Here is a 23,596-nt window from a genome sequence, read left to right as displayed (position 1 = left end):
TAAGCAATGCATTAGCTGCAAATAATTTTGCGTTTTTAAATGACTACTCATAGATAATACATTTTTGCGGTAAGGTACAGCGGGGCAAATCTCTACTGGGGGGCAAATATCTGGTCCATTTTTTCCATGTTTTACAATGTTTGCATTATTAAATAGTGTCCACCGGTTAGATATGGTTTGCGTGTTTAGTGGATATATGTAGAACTCAACATCATAGTGTAATAATGGAAAAAATTGATTAGTTACAATTGCCCCCCAGTCGAGATTTGTCCTGCTGTAACTTATAGTAAAACAGCGTCTCGTGAGCGAAGTATGTAGCCAAATGCACAATCGCTTACAATACTATCTGTTTCGTATATTTTTGCAAAAAAACTTATTTCTAGGTATGTCTATATGCATCATAGACGGAAAAAATATGAGTTTATCTTGCATTTGTTTGTTATACCTTATTTTATATTTATATGGTGTTCCCGACATTTGGGAGGCGTGCGAGACCGAAGTCAACTAGTAGCCCGTAGCGGCCCTTTGACACTTTAATGAGAAAAAGGGGTAAAACCGGTTTTTGCCTTTACCCGTGTCATGGGACGCTTGTACAGTAATAGACAGATGATATCCGCCAGGGCGTAATCAAATAGTTATAGGTCAACCACATTTTGGCACTAAAAAAAGCCGAAAATATTAAAAAATATTTTCATAAAACGCGTGTTTTCCTAAACCCTGAAATTGATGGAATCAGCAACGAGCCATAACACTTAAAAATTGATTGAAAATGTAGCGATGGTTCGAATTCCATAAGAAAGTTGATGTTCACGCATCTTTTTAGTGGAAAGATATTTTGGGTGACCACATATTTAAGTGGCGAAAGCGAAACAACACAACACGAGTGTTTTAATGTCTAATTATGTACCTACACTTTTGTTTTCCGTTAAATTCGACACGTAGCTATCAGGAACTACCCTGTATATCACTTTTAGTTAAATTCGCAACAAAATATTTCATCATTTTCATACATAATAAATTAATTTATTAGTGTGAGAGACCCTTAACAATAACTTTCAAGTTAGTGTCCAGTGACTGACGGCACATGTCAAAACAAATATCATTTGAAATTGGTAAAGGCTGTCACACACGTGTTCAGTAATTATCTTTATTTTTTTTAATAACTCGATAACCGTAAGAGTTAAAACGCTAGTTTCTTAGAGATATTAATTGTATTTGATGTAATGAATCATTAATTGTTTTTCTCTACATCTATATTGGTAATAAAGTAAGTTTTCTACAATATACAGATATAGCCTAAGTTCTGGCAAGATGTAATATCAACTAGTAACTGTCAGTTCATGTTGAAAATATTAGACATTTGAAACAAATGACTGATACATGCACTTCAATCGCAAATATGATTCTCATTCTGAACGGAACGTTCTAAATTTGAATGTAATTAGAGTATCAGTTACCGATATCGTAAAGTAAAAATGAAGAATCCCTAGCAGATACAGATTTCTTAACCAATTCATTGCCGAAAACGCCAATTCGCGTCACGATCACGATGCATGTTAATTGTAATGGGGCTCTGAACTTCCGCAATCAAGGGGTTAATATAGGCCATTTGCTTATCGCTCTTAAGCATATTATAGAGAACTTATGATATGGATGTAAATAAAGATTATCAAACAATAAAAGTTACGGAGGGAAATGCAAGGAACAAAACTTTTGACATCTTAAGTTTGTTTGGCCTAGTTAGGAGCTTAACATAATCCAACGTCCCCGGCCGTACCCCTAAAGGTGGAGGGGAGAGGGGGGTTTGATGAAGGTCCTTTTCTTCGGATTTAGATCTTGAAAACTATGCTTCTGCGTCATGAGATTATGAAACAATAAAAGCTGATTAAACTTGTGTGTTTGTGTAAAGATTTTCGTTAACTTGTAAGTACAGGGTTCGAGACATCCGCTCCACAGATAATTAATAAGTTACTAACGTAACAGATCCTTCACTTGCCTGTAATACGACAAGTACCTACGCTTTATTTAACTAATACTAATAAGTTATTACTACGTAAAACTCAGAAGAAGATAGTAGGAACGTGCCACGCGACTACACAGGCCGGAGGTGCCCGCTCTTGAAAATTTATTTAGGAATCAAAACTTCATTATGTATTGCCTACCCCTTTTGGGAACAAAACACAGCGTTTTACAGGCGTAGCGTAATCGAATGATAAGTAAAATACAGTCACATTCTCCTTGCCTTATCCCGGCATTCGCTACCTGGAGTCCGCTTTGACAACTAATCCCAAGATTTTGCGTAACCTTTCTGCGTGCGTAGCAGAATGCACAAACGCTCACGAAACGAATCGCTCGTAGATATCTATCTCTATCGCTCTTGCGTATTGGCGCGACAGAGCCAGACTACCTTTCGCGGCGTTTCGTTTTCGTTTCGCGTCTTAGAAATGCCATTCGGCTACGGGGCCTGAAGGGTAACTAGACCTTATTGAGATTAATCCGGTTTCTTCACAATGTTTTCTTCACCGAAAAGCGACTGGCAAACATTAAATGACAGAGACTAAAATGATTTCGCACACATAAGCTCCGAAAACTAATTTGTATAAGCCGGGGTTCGAACCCGCGACCGGATAAAGTCTTACTAACTTAACAGATAAGTAACTTAACAGTTAATAAATGAATAATTAAATAGTTTGGATTTCTTTTAACCCCTTTTTGTCAAGAGTTGCACTGAAACTTAGTAGTTCATGTGCTCTGCCTACCCCTTTATGGGATACAGGCGTGATTATATGTATGTATGTAACTTAACAGTATTTTTAATAAATATCTCATTTATTGATCCTCACCCGCAACTAAACAATTGATCTTTCCTTGAGAATTAAACTCTACTCTTTTATAGACAAAATAAACTATTCAATGCACATCTATTATTTAAAGTGCATAATCAAAATACAGAGAGAGAATCAAAGGAAGTCACGACACCTTTTGTTCTTGTCGGAAAATACACACAGTATTATGTGTATGAGAATGAAAGACGTATTGCTACAAACAAATGAACATCGCCGTGCGTTGCAGGCACTTGTATCACAGAATATATAATAGTACAACTTGTATCAGAAGACTCACGTGTTCATATATGTGTGTGTACCTACTTTGATTTTAGTAATAGTTTGCAAAGGCACACACGGTGTAATATGAAAGCTGATAACTAACATTAACAGAGCGTATTCCTGATGATCACATTTTAAGAGTAAAATGTCTTTTTTCTGAATTTCGCTTAGTTTCACAGTTAACTCGCCTTTCGGATCGTTTCATGATAGTACATTACGATACAAGTGCGTAAAAAAGGAAGTTCAAAACGAGTGGCGATAAATGAAAACACGACCGAAGAAAACTCGAATGAAAACACAAATATTTATTCAAGTATGAACTTTAACATGCTGTCAATAGAGTAAAAAATGCATGATGCATATATAAATTGACCGGTCTGGCGCAGTCGCTAGTGACCCTGCCTGCTACGCCGCGGTCCCGGGTTCGAATCCCGGTAAGGGCATTTATTTGTGTGATGAGCACAGATATTTGTTCCTGAGTCGTGGATGTTTTCTATGTATATAAATATTTATATATTATATATATCGTTGTCTGAGTAGGTACCCACAACACAAGCCTTCTTGAGCTTACCGTGGGTCTCAGTCAATCTGTGTAAGAATGTCCTATAATATTTATTTTTATTTATTTATAAATCACTATGCACTTAAGGATTAATGTGAGAATGAAAACTATGGTACAGGATAATCTATCAGGCGAACCCCGAACGATATGCGACTTATTGAAAAGAACGTTCATATAAAAAGTTAGACAAATCGCTGGACAGGGAAAGAAACTAATATCTCTCTACCATTCCGCCATAAGGGGGCGGCAAAAACATTTCGTTTCCTTCGAAGCGCTGTTTCGTTCGCTGGGAACTGAAAACGATTGACATCTTAACAGGCAGTGTTATACAGTGGGGCCTGTAACAAAGGCGAAGAATTGAACTCTAGGCTATTTTCCTTATACTGGTCAACATTTGTTCGGCGACTTTTAAAAATAACTTGTATTTTGATTTTTATCACCCTTGAAAGTTTTTTCTAAGAGTTGCGAATTTCTAGAGATGTATTGCGAATTCTGTTAAGTCTAAAGTGTGACAGACGACGTCAATGACAACAATAATGGCGTACATTGAAGCTAATATTTATTTTGTATGAAAAATTAAAAATTATAAGACTTCATAATTTTTAAAAGTCACTGAACAAATGTTGATCAGTATAACGAGAATAGCCTACAGTTCAATTCTTCGCCTTTGTTACAGGCCCCACTCTGTATATTAAGAGTTGATTGAATTGAGATCTTCGTGACAATACATTTTTGAGTTTTGAATGATTTACGGTTATTTTAATTATTTAGATTTTTTAAGTATATTGACCGGGATCCTTTTTTAAATATTGGGAGCTCGACAACAATGAAAAAGGTAATCACAATCTCTTAACATAATTTTGCCTTATCTCCGAAGTTTCGACTGGCCGTGGTCACAGAATACCAAAATCCTCCAATTTAAAATCAGCGACTCTAACACATTAGTGCGATTACAGCTTATTGTGTCGGAGTGCGTCCCGTTCTCACCTTTTGTAAGTGCAAAAAGGGCGCACCGAGGAGGTAGGCTATTAATCACACGACCGTGCTGATACCCCCGATTATCTATGTGTTTTAAAACATCAATATTTGCCAACAGGAGACGGCGAAGGTCCTGAGCTGGCTTCGATCTCTACCAGAAGACGACAAACGAATCAGCGAAGAGGTGGACCGCCTTATCATTGAGCAGACCACCAGTGAACCCAAGTTCTCACCGAAACTGTTATGTAAGTCACTAGAATACGTACAGTCAACCAATTGAAACCCTAGGCCACTCTACAACCATATCGAAATGAGAAGCAGTGAGAAATTTCTTACAATCAGGGGGCCGATTTTTGAGTCTCACGGCTTTCGAATTCAGAAAATTGTCACTGAAAATAATAGGCAATTCACCGTTTTCAACCGGTATTTTAGTGACAGTGAGACTCAAAATTCGGCCCCCTGATTTGTAACGTCACTATGACATAGTTCTACAGTGGGCTAGGCTTCCAATTGGTTGACTGTACATCCATACTAATATTATAAATGGGAAAGTGTTTGTTTGTTTGTTTGTCTTTCACGGCAAAACGGAGCGACGAATTGACGTGATTTTTCAAGTGGAGATAGTTGAAGGGATGAAGAGTGACATAGGCTACTTTTTGTCTCTTTCTAAAGCAAGCCAAGCCGCGGGCAAAAGCTAGTACCTACATAATGCTTCGCAAAAGGTACCCCTTTTATTTTTACCAGAGATAAAACGTAATGGTCACTTAAAACTGCTCAAGTTTTAGTGCCACGCTTAGTAGTTAAGGGAAGTATTGGAAGAAGATCAAATCGTGATTTTTGCAGTGAAAAGTTTAGCCCATAAGATCTCATATCCCACTGTCGACTTCTATGACACCCGCCACGGAAGGAAAAAGAGTGATGAATTCTTAATCCATCACCACACGGGCCTAGAACAGCTAAAGACCATAATCAGGCTAATTAAAAGCCAATCTTCATCTCCGTACCGTATCGTATAAAAATTTGTTCTACTAACATGGAAAATTAACTACTTATTTACGATATGCTATGGAGCATTAACGATTGGCCGCGGGCCTTGTACCACTGATAACTTTCATTATGAGTTATCTTTAATCGCATGAATCGGCAAACTTTAGAAGGGAAGAGCCATTCTAAGTAGAAATTATCAGCAGAATTGAGATCTGGCCCCGTAGCCGAATGGCACTTCTACTACGCGAAACGATTTCGTTTTCGTTTCGCGTAGTAGAAGTGCCATTCGGCTACGGGGTGTCGGGGCGTCGTGAAAGGTAGTCTGGCTCTGTCGCGCCAATACGCAAGAGCGATAGAGATAGATACCTACGAGCGTTTCGATTCGTGAGAGTTTGTGCATTCGGCTACACACGCTAGAATGTTAAACAAAATTTAAATTTTGTAAAAAAAACGACATAATGGACCGATTGCCATCACACATGGCTAAGAACACTCCCGACTAATTCAGCTTTCAAACAAAAGAAACTAAATCTATATCAGTTCATCCATTCGGGAGTTATGCTGCCACAGGCAGGCAGACACGTCAAACTTATAACAACAAGTTATAACTTATAACAATTATCAGCCTATCCTCGTCCACTGCTGGACATAGGCCTCTCCTAATGCACGCCACTGCTCCCGGTCTTTAGCTAATCTCATCCAGCCAACCCCAGCCAACTTGCGGATGTCCTCACTCCATCTTGTCACAGGGCGTCCTGCACCACGTTTGCCGAGCCAACGTTTACAATTGTATAGCACCAACAAACAAATCAAGGTTAAAAAATAGGAAAACGAACAGAGTTCAGATCACAGGTCCATTGGCCAATTGACTTTTAGCGCCATACAAATTCATACAAACGAATTAATGGGGCAAATTGGGAGTAATGGGCGATGCTGGACCGCGGTCTGTGATTGGTCCTGGGGAGGTCTTGCCAATTGACATGATGAATCTGTATTGTTTTCCTTTCTGTTTAATATACATTAGTCTTCGACTGTCATAGAGTGTGGACGTCATTGCCATTGCCAAGGACATGAAAATGAAAAAATGAAAATGAAATATTTATTTTTCAAGTAGGCATATTACAATGCGCATATGAACGTCAAATAAAGCTACGCCGGCTCTAACCCTACGCCTCAGCCTCGAGAAGATTTCAGTCCCCCCTCAGTTGGGAGGGGGGTATCCACTATGGGACCGGCAAGAAACTCGGCGGGCAACTTCTTTTCAAAACATTACATCTTATAATTAACATGCATTAAATAACAAGATACAATTTAACATGCAAAAGTATTCATCAAAGAATATGAACAGACTAGGTACTCTATGGAAATTAATTTCAATAAATTATATTATTGCTTAATAATACGTCGTACATGGATGTTAGCTTGGTCAATGGAATAGGGACTTAACCCCTTAACTATTAATAAACGTACACTAAAATTATTAAGCCGATAAAGTTCGTTTGTCCCTTTTGTATTGGTGTGATAGAAAAGGACAAACGAATTTTATCGGCTTGATAACTTTAGTGAACGTTTTTATGAATTAGGGGGTTAGGGTTTCCCCAAACTGATCGGCGCGCCGTCTCAGTACAAGATGTACTGACATCGACTGAACTAGCATGACAAATACAAACTGTACTGGGTACTGGGGGGTTACCATGAAGTGCTAAAGCCGTTCAGTTTAGGTTGAGAGAAAGGGACGAAGCTATAGCAGTTCCATAGCTCCGTCCCTCTCTCTCAACCTAAATGTACATGAACACTCACGCCTGTTCAAAAGGGGTAGACAAAGCACATTATACTACCAGTTTCAAACAATGCCACTCTTAGCAATTTAGAGGTTGAAAGATAACCTAACCACAAAATTAAAATTTTGAAAAAACCACCGACAGCGACATAGTGGACCGATTTTCATGAAACATGGCTAAGAACACTCCCGACTAACTCAGCTTTCAAACAAAAACAACTGAATCGAAATCGGTTCATCCGTTCGGGAGCTACGATGCCATAGACAGACAGACAGACACGTCAAACTTATAACACTCCGTCGTTTTTGCGTCGGGGGTTAAAAACCACAGAACTTAATTTAGATAGAAGAAACAAATTCATATATTTGTATAGGGGCCGGGCGTGTCAAATTTTGTACTGAAGTTGATTCTTGCCTGTAATTTTAAATATGTCTCAGGCTCTTGATTGTTCATAATTTTTGTGTTGTTGCAATTGAATATCACGTAACGAGGCATTTTTTATGTTTTGGTTGACTTCAACTTATAAAAATTGACGCCCGAAAGCTGCAAGCTGCGAGTAAAGACGGACAACTCAGTGGATTTCACTGAGTTCATTTGACACGCTAAGTAGATACGTTTGCTTGATCTATGGTATATTATGACATCTGTGTTAAAAACTAAATTGTGATAAGTATTGCAATGACGGCTTGTAGCCCAACTCCGATACCACAATCGCACCTATATCCCTCAGTTTACTTCTACCACACAATAAAGGTTCCATAATAAATCTTGTTTATTATGACCCCAAAAGTCACTACGCAAAGTTTGACCGTGTACGAGTATAATGAGTCCAGTGATCGGTTTTTTGGATTCACCCTCGCGGGATATCAAGTAGAAAAGTTAATATTGATACGACGAAATGGTTCGTAATCCAGATTTGGACGAACTTAGAGTATACGCCCAACAAATTTTGTCTGAGACAGCATCCGATGAAACTTTTTTATATAAATTCGCTCCGCTGACGTCAGTTGAGATAGAAAGGTCTTATCCGCGTACAAATGGATTCTGGATGTAAAAAGAAATAGATTAAAAATTGATAATATTGAAAAAATAATGATTATTTATTTTAATTTTATACAAACCGGACATTAAATTTAAATTGTTTTTCTAAATTTTATTGTAAGAATATCAAAGCTAAAGAGTTCACATTTTTAAATTGTTGGAGAGATTTATAGTGGTTATGAAATCGCATGTTAGTAAGGCCTATTACGTTATGTACTATTTTTAGTTTAAGTTTATAATGTTAATGTTGTTGCTTTATATTTTTGGTTGAGCAGTAAAACCATTTGGCATTGTGGACATTGTACATATTTTTTTGCCTTTTCTAACAACATTAAGCCCGGATTCCCGGGGCATATCCATACTAACATAATGATTGAGGTCGTTCACCCCATGTCGAATCCAAAAAACCGATCACTGTTATTAATGACGTGTAATCATCATACAATTTTTTAACCCCCGATGCAATAACGACGTGTTCTTAGTAATGTTTCATAGAAATCGGTCTACTATGTCGGTTTTTTCAAAAATTTTTTTTTTGATACATTTCATTTCTTTGCAGTTACCGACAAAACAGCCGTCAAAGCGTTCTGGGTGGCGCTGATCGTGAACCTAACCCGCGAATTCTGCGGCTGTATCGCCGTGCTAGTTTACGCAAGTCATATCTTCGCCGAAGCTGGCAAAGACGAGGGGTCCAGCATCGCCTTGTCGCCGAATAAGCAGTCAATCCTGTTGGCTGCTGTTCAGATCCTGGGATCTATGTTGGCGTGTCAGCTGGTGGATCGCGCTGGGAGGAAGGTATACTTACACTTTTTCACTGAGGAAAAAATACTAACACCCTTATTCATAAACAAGTTATCAAGCCGATAAAGTTGCGTTTGTCCCTTTCCGACGTATTGGTGTGATAGAAAGGGACAAACGAACTTTATCGACTTGATAACTTTAGAGTACGTTTATGAATAAAGGGGTAAGTGTATAAGGCCCACTTGCACCGACCTCTTTACTCAGTGTTAGTGGGCTGTCATCTGTCAAATACCATATAAAATGGTGGATTAACCCCTCAGGTTAACCCTCCATTTTCGTTGGTGCAAGTAGCCCTAACCGGGACATTTTTTCAAAGTTGACCTTTTTTTGGATTTGGAAATGTTTATGTGGTTTCCACACAGAATCGAGAGCTCTTAAAAAGTGTCCCAATTTTTTTTCCCATTCCGTTACCATTTTTTGGGACAATTCTTTTCTGTAATCAGGATCGAAAGACCTCACGATTCTGAGTATGAATTGCTTAAAAAACAATACCCGTGTTACAAAAAAGTGGGGTGGACAACTTTGAAAAAATGGCCCAACCACAATCACAGTACAAATTCATTCCATTATCACCTCAAAAAAAGTCACTGTGCAAAGTTTGGCTAATACTCACAAAATCAACCTGTATACCGTCTCACTGTTCTGAATCACAGGTTCCGCTTTTAGGCATTTCCTTCAGTTTTTTTGACTTGGGTTGTGTTGTGACATTGTTGACCGACAAAGCTAAATTAGGGTACCTATCCCGTTTGCGGCCACTTCCTTTCTGGAGGTCGGGTCGGAAAAGCTATCGGCCGTGATTTCGAAACCTCTAATATATTCGGTATAATGAATCCATTTCCACGTAATTTCGGACCTTTTTTCTTATCGGACGTATTTTAAACGGGCTTTCGTTGTGTATAATAATAGTTATTTGTTTTACAAGGGGGCAAAGTGGTTGTTTACCCGCAAGCGAAAGATTCCAATATTCAAAAAATGGAATCTTGAGCGTTGCGAGGGTTTCAAGGCACGAAGGTTAAACAAACTTTGCCACCGAGTGAAACACAACATTTTCCACCACACAAACACGAACAAAATACTAAATATAAACATCAAACTAAATCAAATCCATCAATCTATTAAATACTTATTGATTTAAAATCACCATTTATAGGTAAATTCTACCAGCCAGTTTAAGACATCAAGTTAGAATTTGTATGAAAGTACTTTATTGCACTCTTGTGGATAAAGTGCAATTTTGCTATCTGTTTTCAAATAGCAAAGTAAGCCTTTACCAGTCGGTGTAGCGAAAATAATATTTTAGTATTTTGGTGTCCTTTTATGTGGAAGTTAGATGACAGAAATAGTTTTATACATGGAGACTTACGACCCATCAGATTTATAACTGTCGTGAATAAAATGCAATTTTGCTATATGTTTTCGAATAGCAAAGTAAGCCTAGTTGGTGCAGTGAAAATAATATTTTAGTATTTTGGTGTCCTTTTATGTGGAAGTCATATGACAAAAATAGTTTTATACATGGAGACTTACGACCCATCAGATATATCTGAGCTGTAAAGGTGCACAAACAATCTGAATAACGGCAACAAAAAAGCGTGTTTAGTGTGCGTACTGCGTAGCCGAATACACAAACGCGATAATATATATTTCGTAGCTATATATCGAATAGAATAGAAAAACGTTTATTGCAGGACGAACCATCATACAGCACCACATACAGGAAAAGGGAGTGTACAAGTTTCTAATGGGGTGGCAACGCGCATGTGACACTGTTTGAGTTGCAGGCGTCCATAGGTTACGGTGACCGCTTTACATCAGGCGGACCGTATACTTGTTTGCCACCGACGTTGTATTAAAAAAAAAAAAAAAGAAGAAAAAAGAGATATTATAGAATAGAATAGAAATATTTTTATTCGTAAGCACTTAACCCTTTAACGCTCAAAAATTTTTTTCTATTTTTTTCTGGTTTCAAGCACATAAATGAGTTCTTAGGGGTAATATGAACCACAGAAAAATAATAAAAAAAATATTTTGTGTGTTATGTTTTAGAAAACATATGTTAAGAATACTTGACATTGCCCAACTTTCAGCAAATTACTTTTGATAACGAATGTTCAGTATCCTTGACATTGCGAACGGATTAGAGAGATAAATAATTTTAAAAAAAATGAGTTTTTATGTTAAAAGTATTTATGGAGTAACTTAAAACGTCGAAATACAATGTATTTTCACTTCCAGAGTCAGACTAAGCTAAGTTGGCAGTGGTTTTGATAGCTCCACCTGTTCAAGGGTTAAGTAACCGTCATAATTTTATTGAAGTTTGACGTGTATACGACACTTGTGGAGTTTTTGCCACCAAAAGAGCTGTCAACTTATCTTGGTATGATACGAGGCATAATCTTAATTTACAATTTGAACCCTAAATGTTTATTTTCCCAACTTTGCAATACCTACATGTGCCGTAAAAGATATACACCAGCAAGAGTCATGTCATGTACCATCGTGCCTGCTGAACTATAAATCATAAAACTCGTGTCTTTTTTGCATTATTCCAGCATTTTGCCATGGCTCTTGAAAGCCTGTAGTCCGTTTTTGCCAACCAATCACAGGTTTTGGCGTAGACACTAGTTTCATGACAGCGAATGCCTGTGCTTCCACTCCAGACGGTAAACTAGGGCTAGTTGGGATTAGTCCGGTTTCCTGAATGTGTCTTTCTTGAAAGTCTAGGAACTACCGTTTGCCTTTTTGACAAATGCAATTGGTTAGGCTTAGCCCTGTGTTTTTATCAGCTTAATTGCTAGTTGTAATATCGGTAAAGCCTAGCGGTAAGAACGTGCGAATTTATTTGAATCTGGAAGTCGCGGAGACACAATCATTTGATATTAGCTGGTCGCTTTACGTTGAAGAAAAAACATTTTAAGGAAACCGAATTAATCCCAATAAAGTCTAGTCTGGTTTTCTAAAAGTTAGTGCTTATACCAATCATTGAGATTAGTTGATGCCATAAACTACGATAGGTCAAGGATGATTATCACTGCTAGTTGTAATCTAAATTTCTTTAAGGGCATGGTATTTTCCGTAGCAGCGGCTTGTTTTCGATACAGCAACCATTCAGTGAAATATTGAAAATTTCAGATACGCCAGCACGTACAAATACAAAAAACTTTAAAAGCCTCATTTCTTTGTTTTGTTTTTCGGGAAACTTTGATGTCTGCCTCGTATTCTGTCATCGAAAAAGAGTGTGAGTAAAATCGCTTTGAGTGTTTATGTTCTTGGTCTTTGTCGGCAGAAAGTGTTCGTAGTAATAGAAAAGTTGATCATTTAAACACTGGCAATGAGATTTATTAGGGTAGTTCTCAAATTACAGGGTTAAAGTCGTTTTTTTTCACCTGAGAAAAAGAGAAGACAAGGTGCTTGATTTCATCATCTGAACTAAATTTAGTCCTTTAAGAACATAATTATGGTATGGTATCTTGTCTGATCTCGCAATTCAAATGTCAGATTGATTTAAATGGTCTTCTTCATTATTGCTGCCAGATTAGGGGGTGTTACTCTAGAGGCTCGAACTCCAGAAGTTCTTCAATTCCCCATTTTATTTTGCTATAAGGTCAAAAACCAGACAAAAACACATGCAACATTCAAAAAACACCCACGCACAGTGTCAATATAAAACACATTACAAATATATAGATTATATCGAAACAAACATAAAAATGTATATATGATACGTCTTCACTCATGGTAACTTTATCTTCGCAATGTTAAAATTACTTAACAGCCTAACAATAATCTACTTTGTTCATAGCGGCGCAATGCTAAGTATACTTAACATGCGTACCAATAAGTACATTTCTAAGAATCTCGCAAAGCTATGCATACTTAACGCGCATATTTGTAGATCAGTCTAGTGATCATTGGGCGTCTATATTGTTAGAAATATATAATGACATAAAGAAAATATACTTAAGAACACATTGTAATGGTGTGTAAATAAATATCTTTATTATAAATATTTTTTAGAAATTTATAATTTTCTAGTGTCCCAAGGCTGATTGCTGTCACTTCGTAATCCTGACAATAACTTTCGAAATATATGCGCCTGGGCAATGATTTCACTTGTCGAAGATACGTTAGGGTTTACACTATTATTTTATTCATAAAAGTACAGAAATAAAGTGAAAATTACGTTGCAATAATTTTTTGAATCTCGTGTTAAGTATACTTGACACTGCGAGTTAAAGGGTTAAAACGACGATAACAATATAATATACTTACACAAAAATTACCGACACACAAGCAAATAATCATACATCCACACAAAAGGCTAAGAGAGAAAAGTGCCACGAAATGGTCTCATCTCAGCATGTTGCTGGCGACTTCCGGCGCTGGTCTTCCGATGAGGCCATTCGGTGAAAACAATCACGACAGAACTAGATAGGTACTTAAAACTATATTGCTTATTATTAGCATGCAACAAAAGGTGCTGATGCTGCAGATAGAGGCCACAAAAGGACTCCACTCAGCATTATGCTCCAGCATATAATGCTACAGCGCTGGTCTTCCTTATCGCTCTTGCACATTGGCGCGACAGAGCCAGACTACATTTCTGTGGCGTTTTGGTGGCGTTCCACGTCGCAAAAATGCCATTCGGCTACGGGGCCAGATATTATATTATAGCAAATTATAGTGAGCGCCTCGGACGCTCCGATATATTTGATGACGGTTATAGCTACACTATACAAGTGTCCTTAACGTTACCCTTCCTTTAATCATGCTCAATTACGGACCCATTCATTCAACGCGAATGAACGGAAAATCTTCCACGAACTAATATCCGACAATTAAGTAAATACGGCGATGGTACGGCCAGCCAAGAAAATGGTTTACCACTTTTCGAGTCTATGTTAAACCAAAGAGGATCGAGTATTATAGACAGTTACCGTCGAAGTAAAATGTGTAATCACAGTGCATAGACTGCCATTTCTTGACACAGGCTTAAAACTATTGAACCTCAGTTTTGACAATTTGGTCCATATTCTTAGCTCGATATGTGTTAAAATGTCAAATATTAATATTAGCGCCATCTAGCTGAGCGTACCCCAAAGGTGTAATGCCATCTAGGCCACCGTACCTTTTTCTGGATGATACTGAGGTAGGTACGTATTTTTCTTAGACTTTATCTGTCTATACGGAGTTATATAATATGTCTTTTCTTAAACACATAACGTCGAAAAGTGGTAAACCACTTTTTTGACTGACTGTACCACATCACACGGTGGCAATGAATACGTAACTACCGGGGGTTACCATGAAGTGTTAAAACCGTTGTTTATGTCGAGAGACAGAGTCGGAGCTATGTAGTTGCTATAACTGTGTCCCTTTTACCTCGACCTACACTGAACGTCTTTACTAAGGTGTAGTGACGTTATTTCGAATCACGGAAATGAGGCTAATTTCGAAAGCGGAATCTTGATATGATGGAAATAATGGTGATTTTTATGTGACTTTCGAAATTACCCCAATGCACCTTACCTTCATGGTAACCGGGGCTGTTCAGTTACATACACTCAAACTCAAATATTGGGTTGGTAAGAAAGTAATGAGCGAATCATAACCAATATTGTAATTTTTATTTAATTTATTATTTTAATCATTTATCAAAAATATAACGGCCTTCGTTATCTACTACTTGTCTCCATCGTTCTGGTAAAAAATGAATAGCATCGGCGAAGAAGTTTAGATTAAAAAAAAACTCAGCTATGTACTGTCGTAGATGGGCTTGATCATCGAACTTTTTTTCATTCAAGGCATTGCTTAGCGATCTGAACAATGCGTAATCCGTAGGTGCCAAGTCTGGATAGTACGGTGGATGAGGTATCACTTTCCAACCTAGCTCCAATAGCTTTAGCCGAGTCACTTTTGCAATGTGTGCGCGAGCATTGTCGTGTAAGAAAAAAACTTTAGCATGCTGTGGACGAATCTGACAGATTTTTTGGTTTAAATTTTCAAGCTGATTACAGTATACTGATGCGGTAACAGTCATTCCACTTGGTAGGAGTTCCCAGTGAATAATACCACGAATATCCCACCAAACGGACAGCATAACTTTTTTCGGGTGAGGCTCTGTTTTTGGTGCCTCTATTCCTTTTTCGTTTGGAGCTAGCCACTGACGTTTGGGTGTGTGATTTATATATAAGACCCATTTTTCATCTCCAGTGATAAGATGGTCCAACCAGTTGAATGTGCGGCGAAAAGACAGAAGTTGTATGCAGATATCGGCACGGCGGTTTAGTTGATCTCTATCAAGTTCGTGCGGTATCCAAACACTGTATTTGTAGTTTTTTCCCAACTCGTGTAAATGTGTTTCTATGGTGACATGAGAGCAGCCTAACTCGGTAGCAAGAGTACTCGATTGATATTGACTCGTTAGCCTCGGATCTCCTTCAATTAAGGTTTTTAATTTGGCTACATCAATCTTCACCGGTCGACCAGACTTAGGTTGATCTGATAATGAAAAGTCGCCACTACGAAACCGCTGGAACACGCTGACATATATTACGCACTGCTTCGGCGGCTGAATGGCCAGACTGAAATTCATATAGTAAGCAATGCCTTACATGCACTTTTAATTCGTCCATTTTCTTCCTTATATTAGCTCGGCGACAGCTAGTGAATGACTGACGAGAAACTGTGCGACTCGCCCTTTACATACTTTCGACCATAGAAGATTCTAGAACTCTCTCAAAAATTTTATGTGGAATTCAATCGATCGCTCATTACTTTCCTACCAACCCAATATTTGCCAGTCTCTGCTCTTTCGTATAAGTTTAGTAAGAAAAAAAGTAAAAAAGAGTTGTTGGATCTCCAAATAAATAAATATAAATATAAAAATATTTATTTACCAAAATGAATTTTACAGTAACAGTTGGCAGTGACTCCCACACTAGGCTGAGCCTGTATCGTGGAAGTCGTTAAAATTTATATCGTTTCCAAAGACATAGCGGCTTAAAAAATAAACATTACAAAAGGCATGCTGACTTAGGACTAGATACACTTAAAGCTACAAAACAATTTTAGTAGATTGCGTAATGCTAAAAAGTTTAGTTTAGTTTAGTTAGTTTCGGAGACAGAGTTAGTTTCATATCGATCTCCTCGTAGCTTCAAACATTAGATTGTCACTTCGGCTAGGCTGATATGATTATCACGAAAATAACATAGAGTAGGTAATTTTTACATTGGGGTAATTTTTGACGACCGGTCTGGCCTAGTCGGTAGTGACCCTGCCTGCTACGCCGCGGTCCCGGATTCGAATTAATAAGGGCATCTATTTTTGTGTGATGAGCACAGACATTTATTCCTGAGTCATGGATGTTTTCTATGTATATAAGTATTTATATATTATATACATCGTTGTCTGAGTACCCACAACACAAGCCTTCTTGAGCTTACCGTGGGACTCAGTCAATCTGTCAGAATGTCCTATAACATTTATAAGTAGTAGGGTACCCCCGTTACCAGCCCGGGTCTGGGGCCTGCTCCCAGGACCCCACCACCGCCCATCCATGGTCTTACTAAACCTAAAAAAAAAAAAAAAAAATCAGAAGCCTCCTTCTAGTATTTACAGAATACGTTCTTTACACAATACACCTTGTGCACGACGGTTACAAAAGGATTACCGACCCTTTCTATTGTTCGATCTGGACTCTGCGCTAGACCATTGTTACCCTACCCAGCTACCTGGCAGTGTCATGCACACCTTTTCCTTGTGTGTCATACTGATAGGTATTTTATAATTAATTTTTAGTATAACTTTGTGATCATATGGATTGCGATTCTAACCTAACCTAACCTAATTAAAATACCTAACTTTTCCATTCGTAACCTAACCAAATTTAATTAAAACCTACTCTTAGTTAACCAAAGTAGTCTAGACTTACCTTTATGAAACCTGAGTTTCACCTACTTTTACTTTATTTCTATAAATGTAGGTATTTATGAAATGTATTATAATTACGTTTTAACTTAAGAACTTCTGAGTTACATTTAAGTTTATCCAAATACCTAAACTTAACGATCCTATCTAGCGTATCTTTCTTTTTCTCGAATATTTATGATATCTTATACCTATTTCTATCATACATCTCTTTGTTGTATTACCAAATTTGTACATATGATTAATAAGTCAATTTTATTGATTACGTCTTAAAATAAAAGTTACTTTCCCATCTTATCAAACTTTTTTAACATATATTTCAATGTTTTGTATCTGAATAAACCTCGATAATTTTGTGAAGTTGCATTTTTGCTTAATTGCTTTATTTATTGTACCTTCTTTGAATAATTTACTTACCTATGTCTATTATTATTTTTTATGACTTGTGTATTGTTTAAGAGAATGCATACTTTCAATAAACTTGTTAAGACGTGAGAAACTGAGAACCGGTTAAAACATGTTTAAGGCTAATTCTATGTGAAAAAAAAATGTCTTTTGTGTATTTTTATAGATAATATATATTTATTGTTTCCGTTTATTTGAATAATTCGGGTTTTGGGTAAAGAGATCCTTCGACGAACATGTCAAGGCATGATACTTTGTATTCATATTTAACAAAGAGCATTAACTGGTGTAAACATGTTTTAGACTAACGCACCGGTAATTCTTGTGACTTGAATTTATTATTGTAACAACTTAGGTGCTTTATTATAGATGTTTATTGTATTGTAAAATGACAAAAAGTTTATTGTTTGCGTTCAGGTATAAGATGAACTGGTTGAAACAAGATTTATGGTACGTTCCCCTGCTCTCTACCATATTACGAGTATAAAAGCCAAAGAGAGTCGAGGCTGAATTAGTATTCCTGTAGAGGCAGCCTTCTGTACCAGAGCTCCTTGTATCTAGTGTGGTATATAGAGAAGTGGAGTGTGCGTTCAAAAGTGAAGTGTTTATAGACAGATCTAACAATGGACGTGAGTATGTTTTTCTTTTTAAATTACTGTAACCCATATTGCCTTTTTATAATATTGTTTCGTCTAGTGTTCTTTGTATTTAATTAATAGAATTGTTAATAGTGTTTAAAATATTGTCTTTCATTGTTTCAGTTCTCTGAAAATACTTTCAAGAACTATTACTACCCGGAAAATCAGGGTGATTCAACCGATGAGGAAGGTACAGCTGGTTTCAAAGTTAAGCAAGCCCTCGCAAAGAAACGTCCTGGAAATAATATTGACAGCTTCTTTGAACGACCTAAAAAGCAGTGTAAAACCTTGAAACGGTCTTCGAATGTAAGCAAAGGTTCGCCAGAAGGCGTGGCTAATTTATCATCTGGACAAGATGATGGGGCGTATTCATCTCACTTAATTAAAATAGAGATATATGATATGCAAACAATCAAAAACATCCCAGCCACGGAACACTGGAAGCACGCGGACGTCAGACTGAAGTATTTTGCGTTGGAAGACGACTTGGAATTACAAAATACGCGAAATATTGTATATAATATTACAAAACAATTAGCTTCTAAGGACACATGTGTAAAATATTTTATAGATAATAAGAAACAGTGATAAATATAATTTTTAACGATAGCAGTAGGATAGTGTTAAAGTGTTTCACATTTCTTATCTTTCCTTTTTATGATTTAAGTAAATTTCCTTGTAAGATATTCTTTTGCATTGTTTCACATTCCAAACAAAATAAATAAGAAATAAAATGGTGTCAAATGTCTGTAGTTTTATAAAGGTTACTATGTGAGAATTCAAAATAAAAATCATTATTACCAGTACACGTATTTTTATTTATTTCACAAAAAAGGTCTTAAACATATTTCGTAATACTAGATCATTACATAAAGAATTATCAGAAAACAAGTTAAGCATATGTTTCATAGATTTTCCATGAAACTTAAAATACAAATAAACTAAACAATATTCACCACAAACAGAAGTGAAATGGTTTTGAAGTGATTTATTATTGTAAAACCACCGTCTCGTATTTCTATCTAGAAATGACTTATGATAACCGGAAGGTTTCCTGCCAAAGGAGTCAAAATATTCACCTACACCATTTACATCAATGTGTATAGCAACCCAATGGGAACCCGGTTTTGAATCAGGGTCCAAATTACTGACAAAAAAGGTAGGTAGATTAACCCGAATAGGTATTTTGTTGGCAGCAAAAACATTTGAATTAAACAATGGGTTTAGTTTCCTCATACAAAATTGAATTTCTTTAGTATCCATAGTTAAGTAACATATACAAATTATTGATGATCATGCAAACAATGATGAATTCCAAATAAAATAAATTAAAGAGAACGGGGTATTTATATGTTTCTTAACTATTGTAATCTACAGATACATCACGATTTTTATTTATTTCAATTATATTATCAAATTCTGCATACACAATACAATTAATGGTACTAGTTAGAGCGGAATCAAAACGTACTTCTATCCGAACGCTACCATGTCTAACAAGATTCCAGTGTGAAGTTGAATTAGCAGATAAATCAGGAGTTAAATCAAAACACAATAAACAATAACCTTGACCAAAATCTGTTCTGCTTATTCCATTACCCTCGTTATGGAAATGAATACCAGTTCCAGAAAATAGAGTGTGATATGCTGCTGCTATTGTACCAGAAATAAATGAAGGTTGTAATGTTTTAGAAGGAACTTCATGACCATCTACGAACAAACTAAATGAATTCATATTATAATGTTGAAAATTAAACGGATTTAATGCTAAATTACCACTAAAACCTGAATTTGATACAAATCCAATAATACATCTTTTAGGAATTTGTCCGAGAAATATATTATCTAATGTTTTACCCTGAACCCCCGTTGGTATTGTGAGAACCTTAACTTCTGCCCTCGTAATGGGGTACTTCGCAGTTGTTGTGGCTAATACTTTTTGATGGGCTAACAAAACACTAGGATTGATTCTCGTTCTCCTTACAATGAGGCTGGCATCCATTATTTGTACTTTGAATTTTTTATCTTGGTGGCAAATAAGATTGAATGATTCTTTTGAGCGAACTAACTTAATACGTAGTTCTACACCATTTATTAAGAATTTCTCTTGATTAAATATATCACCATGTAAATGACCAATCATTTCTACTTCCTTACTCTCCTTGATAAATTCCAGCCTTTTGTTAAACCCTTTGTTGTTAACGTCAACAGTATCCATATAGCCCGGCGTATCTTCATACCACAATCCACAAGTAAGATGAGTTGTTTTGGCTGCTGGTCCGTAGTTGAGAAGATTTTCCATATAAGCACGGTAGGCATATGTATTGTTTGGTGGTGATATGAGTTTTTGATTTAAATATACATCAAGTTGATTAAAAAGAGAATGTAACCAGTTATTGGTGGGTCCAACTGCAGCATCTGCTTTTAATTTAGTACCATCTTGGTTCAACACTTTAGCAGTAATGTGTATCATTGTGTGTGATAGATCTATGTAGTCATCACCTGATCCAGGTACTTGAAATTCGATTGGACCGTCATCGCTTAAAGATGAAATTGGTTTATAATGAATCCACTGTCCGCTTTCAATGCTTGTTTGAGTTGATGGAAGGGCAAATATATCTAATTCAGATTTCGCACACTCACATGAATGATTATGTAAAAATGACATTATTTAGTTTGAAAATATATCGTTATTTATATCTTTTTTATTTTTTTTACTTCCTCTTCGTCGCGATGCTTTTAGAGCAATGAGCGGTTCCCTTCTTTTATTGGACATTTTATACCCAGATCCTGACATAAGGGAATCAATTTTTTCATCGGCCTTTCTTTTCAGGTTTGCACTTGCTTCCTTGAATCGTGATCGTATGGAACTGTCTATAGGGCGAGCATTTACCATATCAGATAAGAGTCCAACTCCTGCTCCTAAAGTTTCTTTTCCAATGGTTCTTAAACCACTAGATAATAAAGGGAGTACGGATCTAAATAGTCCTCCCAAAAAACTGCCTATACCATGTCCTCTTTGATATGGAACTCCCTTATAGACAATTCCTACACCAGAGCCGGCTTGGTGTGAATAATAATGTTCGTAAGGACAAGAGGTTGATGATCTGTTATACATCATTTTACACGTTGAAAGTGTAGTTTCACGCAAGAAGACCCAAATTGAAATGGTACTCTGACACCGGTTGTTGTTCTTATAATCTATTTCAATTGTATCAAACTCTCTTCGTAAAACTGGTACATAGTGAGCAGGTGAGAAAATATGTGTTTTATAAGCTCCATAAATGAACTTAGTTGGATCTAAAGGTATTATTCTAAGTAACGATGTTATAACATCTCCAACTACTTGTGGATGAATGATATCTGTATAAACAAATATTTGAGATGGTAAACCTAAATATAAATTTGCTGGGTTTTTTCCCAATGTGATTTGTTTCAAATTTGTTCTTGGTTTAAAACCCATTTGAAGACTTAGTATTGGAGTTGTTATGATAGAAGTGATATCTTTATTTGATGTTGTTACTCCTATCATTTTTGTTAGTTCATCATAACGAAATTTAACATTATTTTTTAACTGAGGGTTTTCATTAAACGCTTGAAGAAAGTGATCTATATTATCGTAAGTAGTGGCTGGTATATGAGCTTTTATATCCACAATTTTTGAAGTCTTGTCAGCAGGCGAAAACACTTTTTTCTTTATATAAATTATGTTTTCATGCTCTTGTACATTATACATAGAACAAGGGTATTGAAATTCCACCAAACCAACTACCCATTCTCCATCCAATTTAATGGTCTTTGGTAATTTTGTTAAAAAATGTGCAGTCGTATTATCTGTGTAATAATCGGATGAACTATTACTTAACAAAGTTAAATAAAAGCTATTATCACTCATATTTTCTTTAAGCTTGATTCAGGTATCCAAGAATTAAATTTATTAGGATAACCTTGCCACTTCACTAGTATTTCCTTTCTGCCAGCAACTCGACGTGAACGTAATATTTTATCAATTTTATACTCGTTGGAGGGGAGGTAAGTTACTTTTTGTATTTCTTTTGAATAAAACGTCCCAATTATGCGTTCGCCTTCCAAATCCCTTAGTGTATAAACAATCCGAGGAGATCTTTTAATAATTGAATTAATTATAAATATTTCATCACTCCAATTACTTTCGTAACCTTTTTGAAATATATGTTTGTATTTAGTGATTCTAACATGATCTCCTACGTTTAGTTTTGCAGTTTCTGGTGAGATTTGTCTATCTGTATTGCGATCATATAAATTACACCAAACAGTCATAATATTATTAGAGTTAACATCAACTGGACACATTTTTATGCTTGAATGATAGCTGTGGTTGTAAGAATAAAGAAGATCTTGTAGAACATTTATGTAATTATATGTATTCTTATGAGTGAAGTAACGCCACATTTTCGTTTTAAGAGTTCTCTGGAACCTTTCTACTATACTTGCTTTAATATCAGGGTTATTAGTGGTATAATAATTAATATTTTTACTTTTGAAATAATCTCTTACCACCTTTGAAACGAATTCCGTACCTTTATCAGATTGGATATGACGAGGAACTGAGTTGGCTTCAGTAAATATGCTTTCAAAACATTCTTTAACTGTTGCTGAATCCTTCTTCTTCATGGCTCTTGCAAAAGCATATTTACTGAATACATCGATAACACAAAGAATATATTTGTAACCATCATTAAATTGACTATATGTACTCATGTCACTCAAATCAGCTTGCCAAAGTTCATTAAAGTTAGATAGAATGTATCTATTTCTAGTAAACCGCCTATGAACAGGTTTATGTAGTGTATACGTGTCTTGAGATTGTAACCATTTTTTTACATCTTCTTTATTCATTTGACCTTTCATTTCCTTTGTTAAATTATTTAAACTGCTATAACCAGCGGGGTGAGAGATATCATAGTAGATTCTGTTAATATCTAATAAGGAGTCCATCTTTCCCAATTTATAGTTTTTGCAGATGATTTTTGTACTCGTGTAGTAAGAGGAGTAGATGTGTTGTTTTCTTTATCTAACGAGGCTCGTGTTCTTATAGAAGTAGAGGGGGTAAAGGGCTCAATCAAAGGAGTGTCATTAATAAATGCTAAATTTGTAGGATTACCTATGCATGACTTAGGAACTTTGATATCTTTTAAAAGTAAAGCAAACACTTCCCAGCCAATTGGTTTAGGACGTTTAAGACATCTAACCGTGTCACTCACCAAATCAGTAATATTGCTATTTTGAATAGTCTGGTTGTTTATAACAACTTCACCAGTCTGCTTCCACCAAATTTTAGGTTTACTTAAAACAATGTAATCTAATAGCGTTCTAGCTTTTTTTTC

The 23,596-nt window shown here is 36.3% G+C and overlaps 1 protein-coding gene across 1 annotated transcript in view; it reads left to right on the top strand.

Annotated features, from left to right (window-relative positions):
• Positions 1–23,596, top strand: part of LOC125242095 (facilitated trehalose transporter Tret1-like) — a 93,621-nt gene that overhangs the window by 46,601 nt on the left and 23,424 nt on the right. Inside the window, exons 5-6 of the mRNA XM_048150803.1 lie at positions 4,766–4,892; positions 9,016–9,251. Of these exons, the coding sequence (XP_048006760.1) occupies positions 4,766–4,892; positions 9,016–9,251 (363 nt within the window). The remainder of the gene's footprint in view (positions 1–4,765; positions 4,893–9,015; positions 9,252–23,596) is intronic.

The sequence above is a fragment of the Leguminivora glycinivorella genome, unplaced genomic scaffold, assembly GCF_023078275.1.
Source record: "Leguminivora glycinivorella isolate SPB_JAAS2020 unplaced genomic scaffold, LegGlyc_1.1 Scaffold6, whole genome shotgun sequence".
NCBI classification, from domain to species: domain Eukaryota; kingdom Metazoa; phylum Arthropoda; class Insecta; order Lepidoptera; family Tortricidae; genus Leguminivora; species Leguminivora glycinivorella.
Note: the sequence above shows the minus strand (reverse complement) of the source record. Positions and strands in the feature narration are given on the sequence as shown.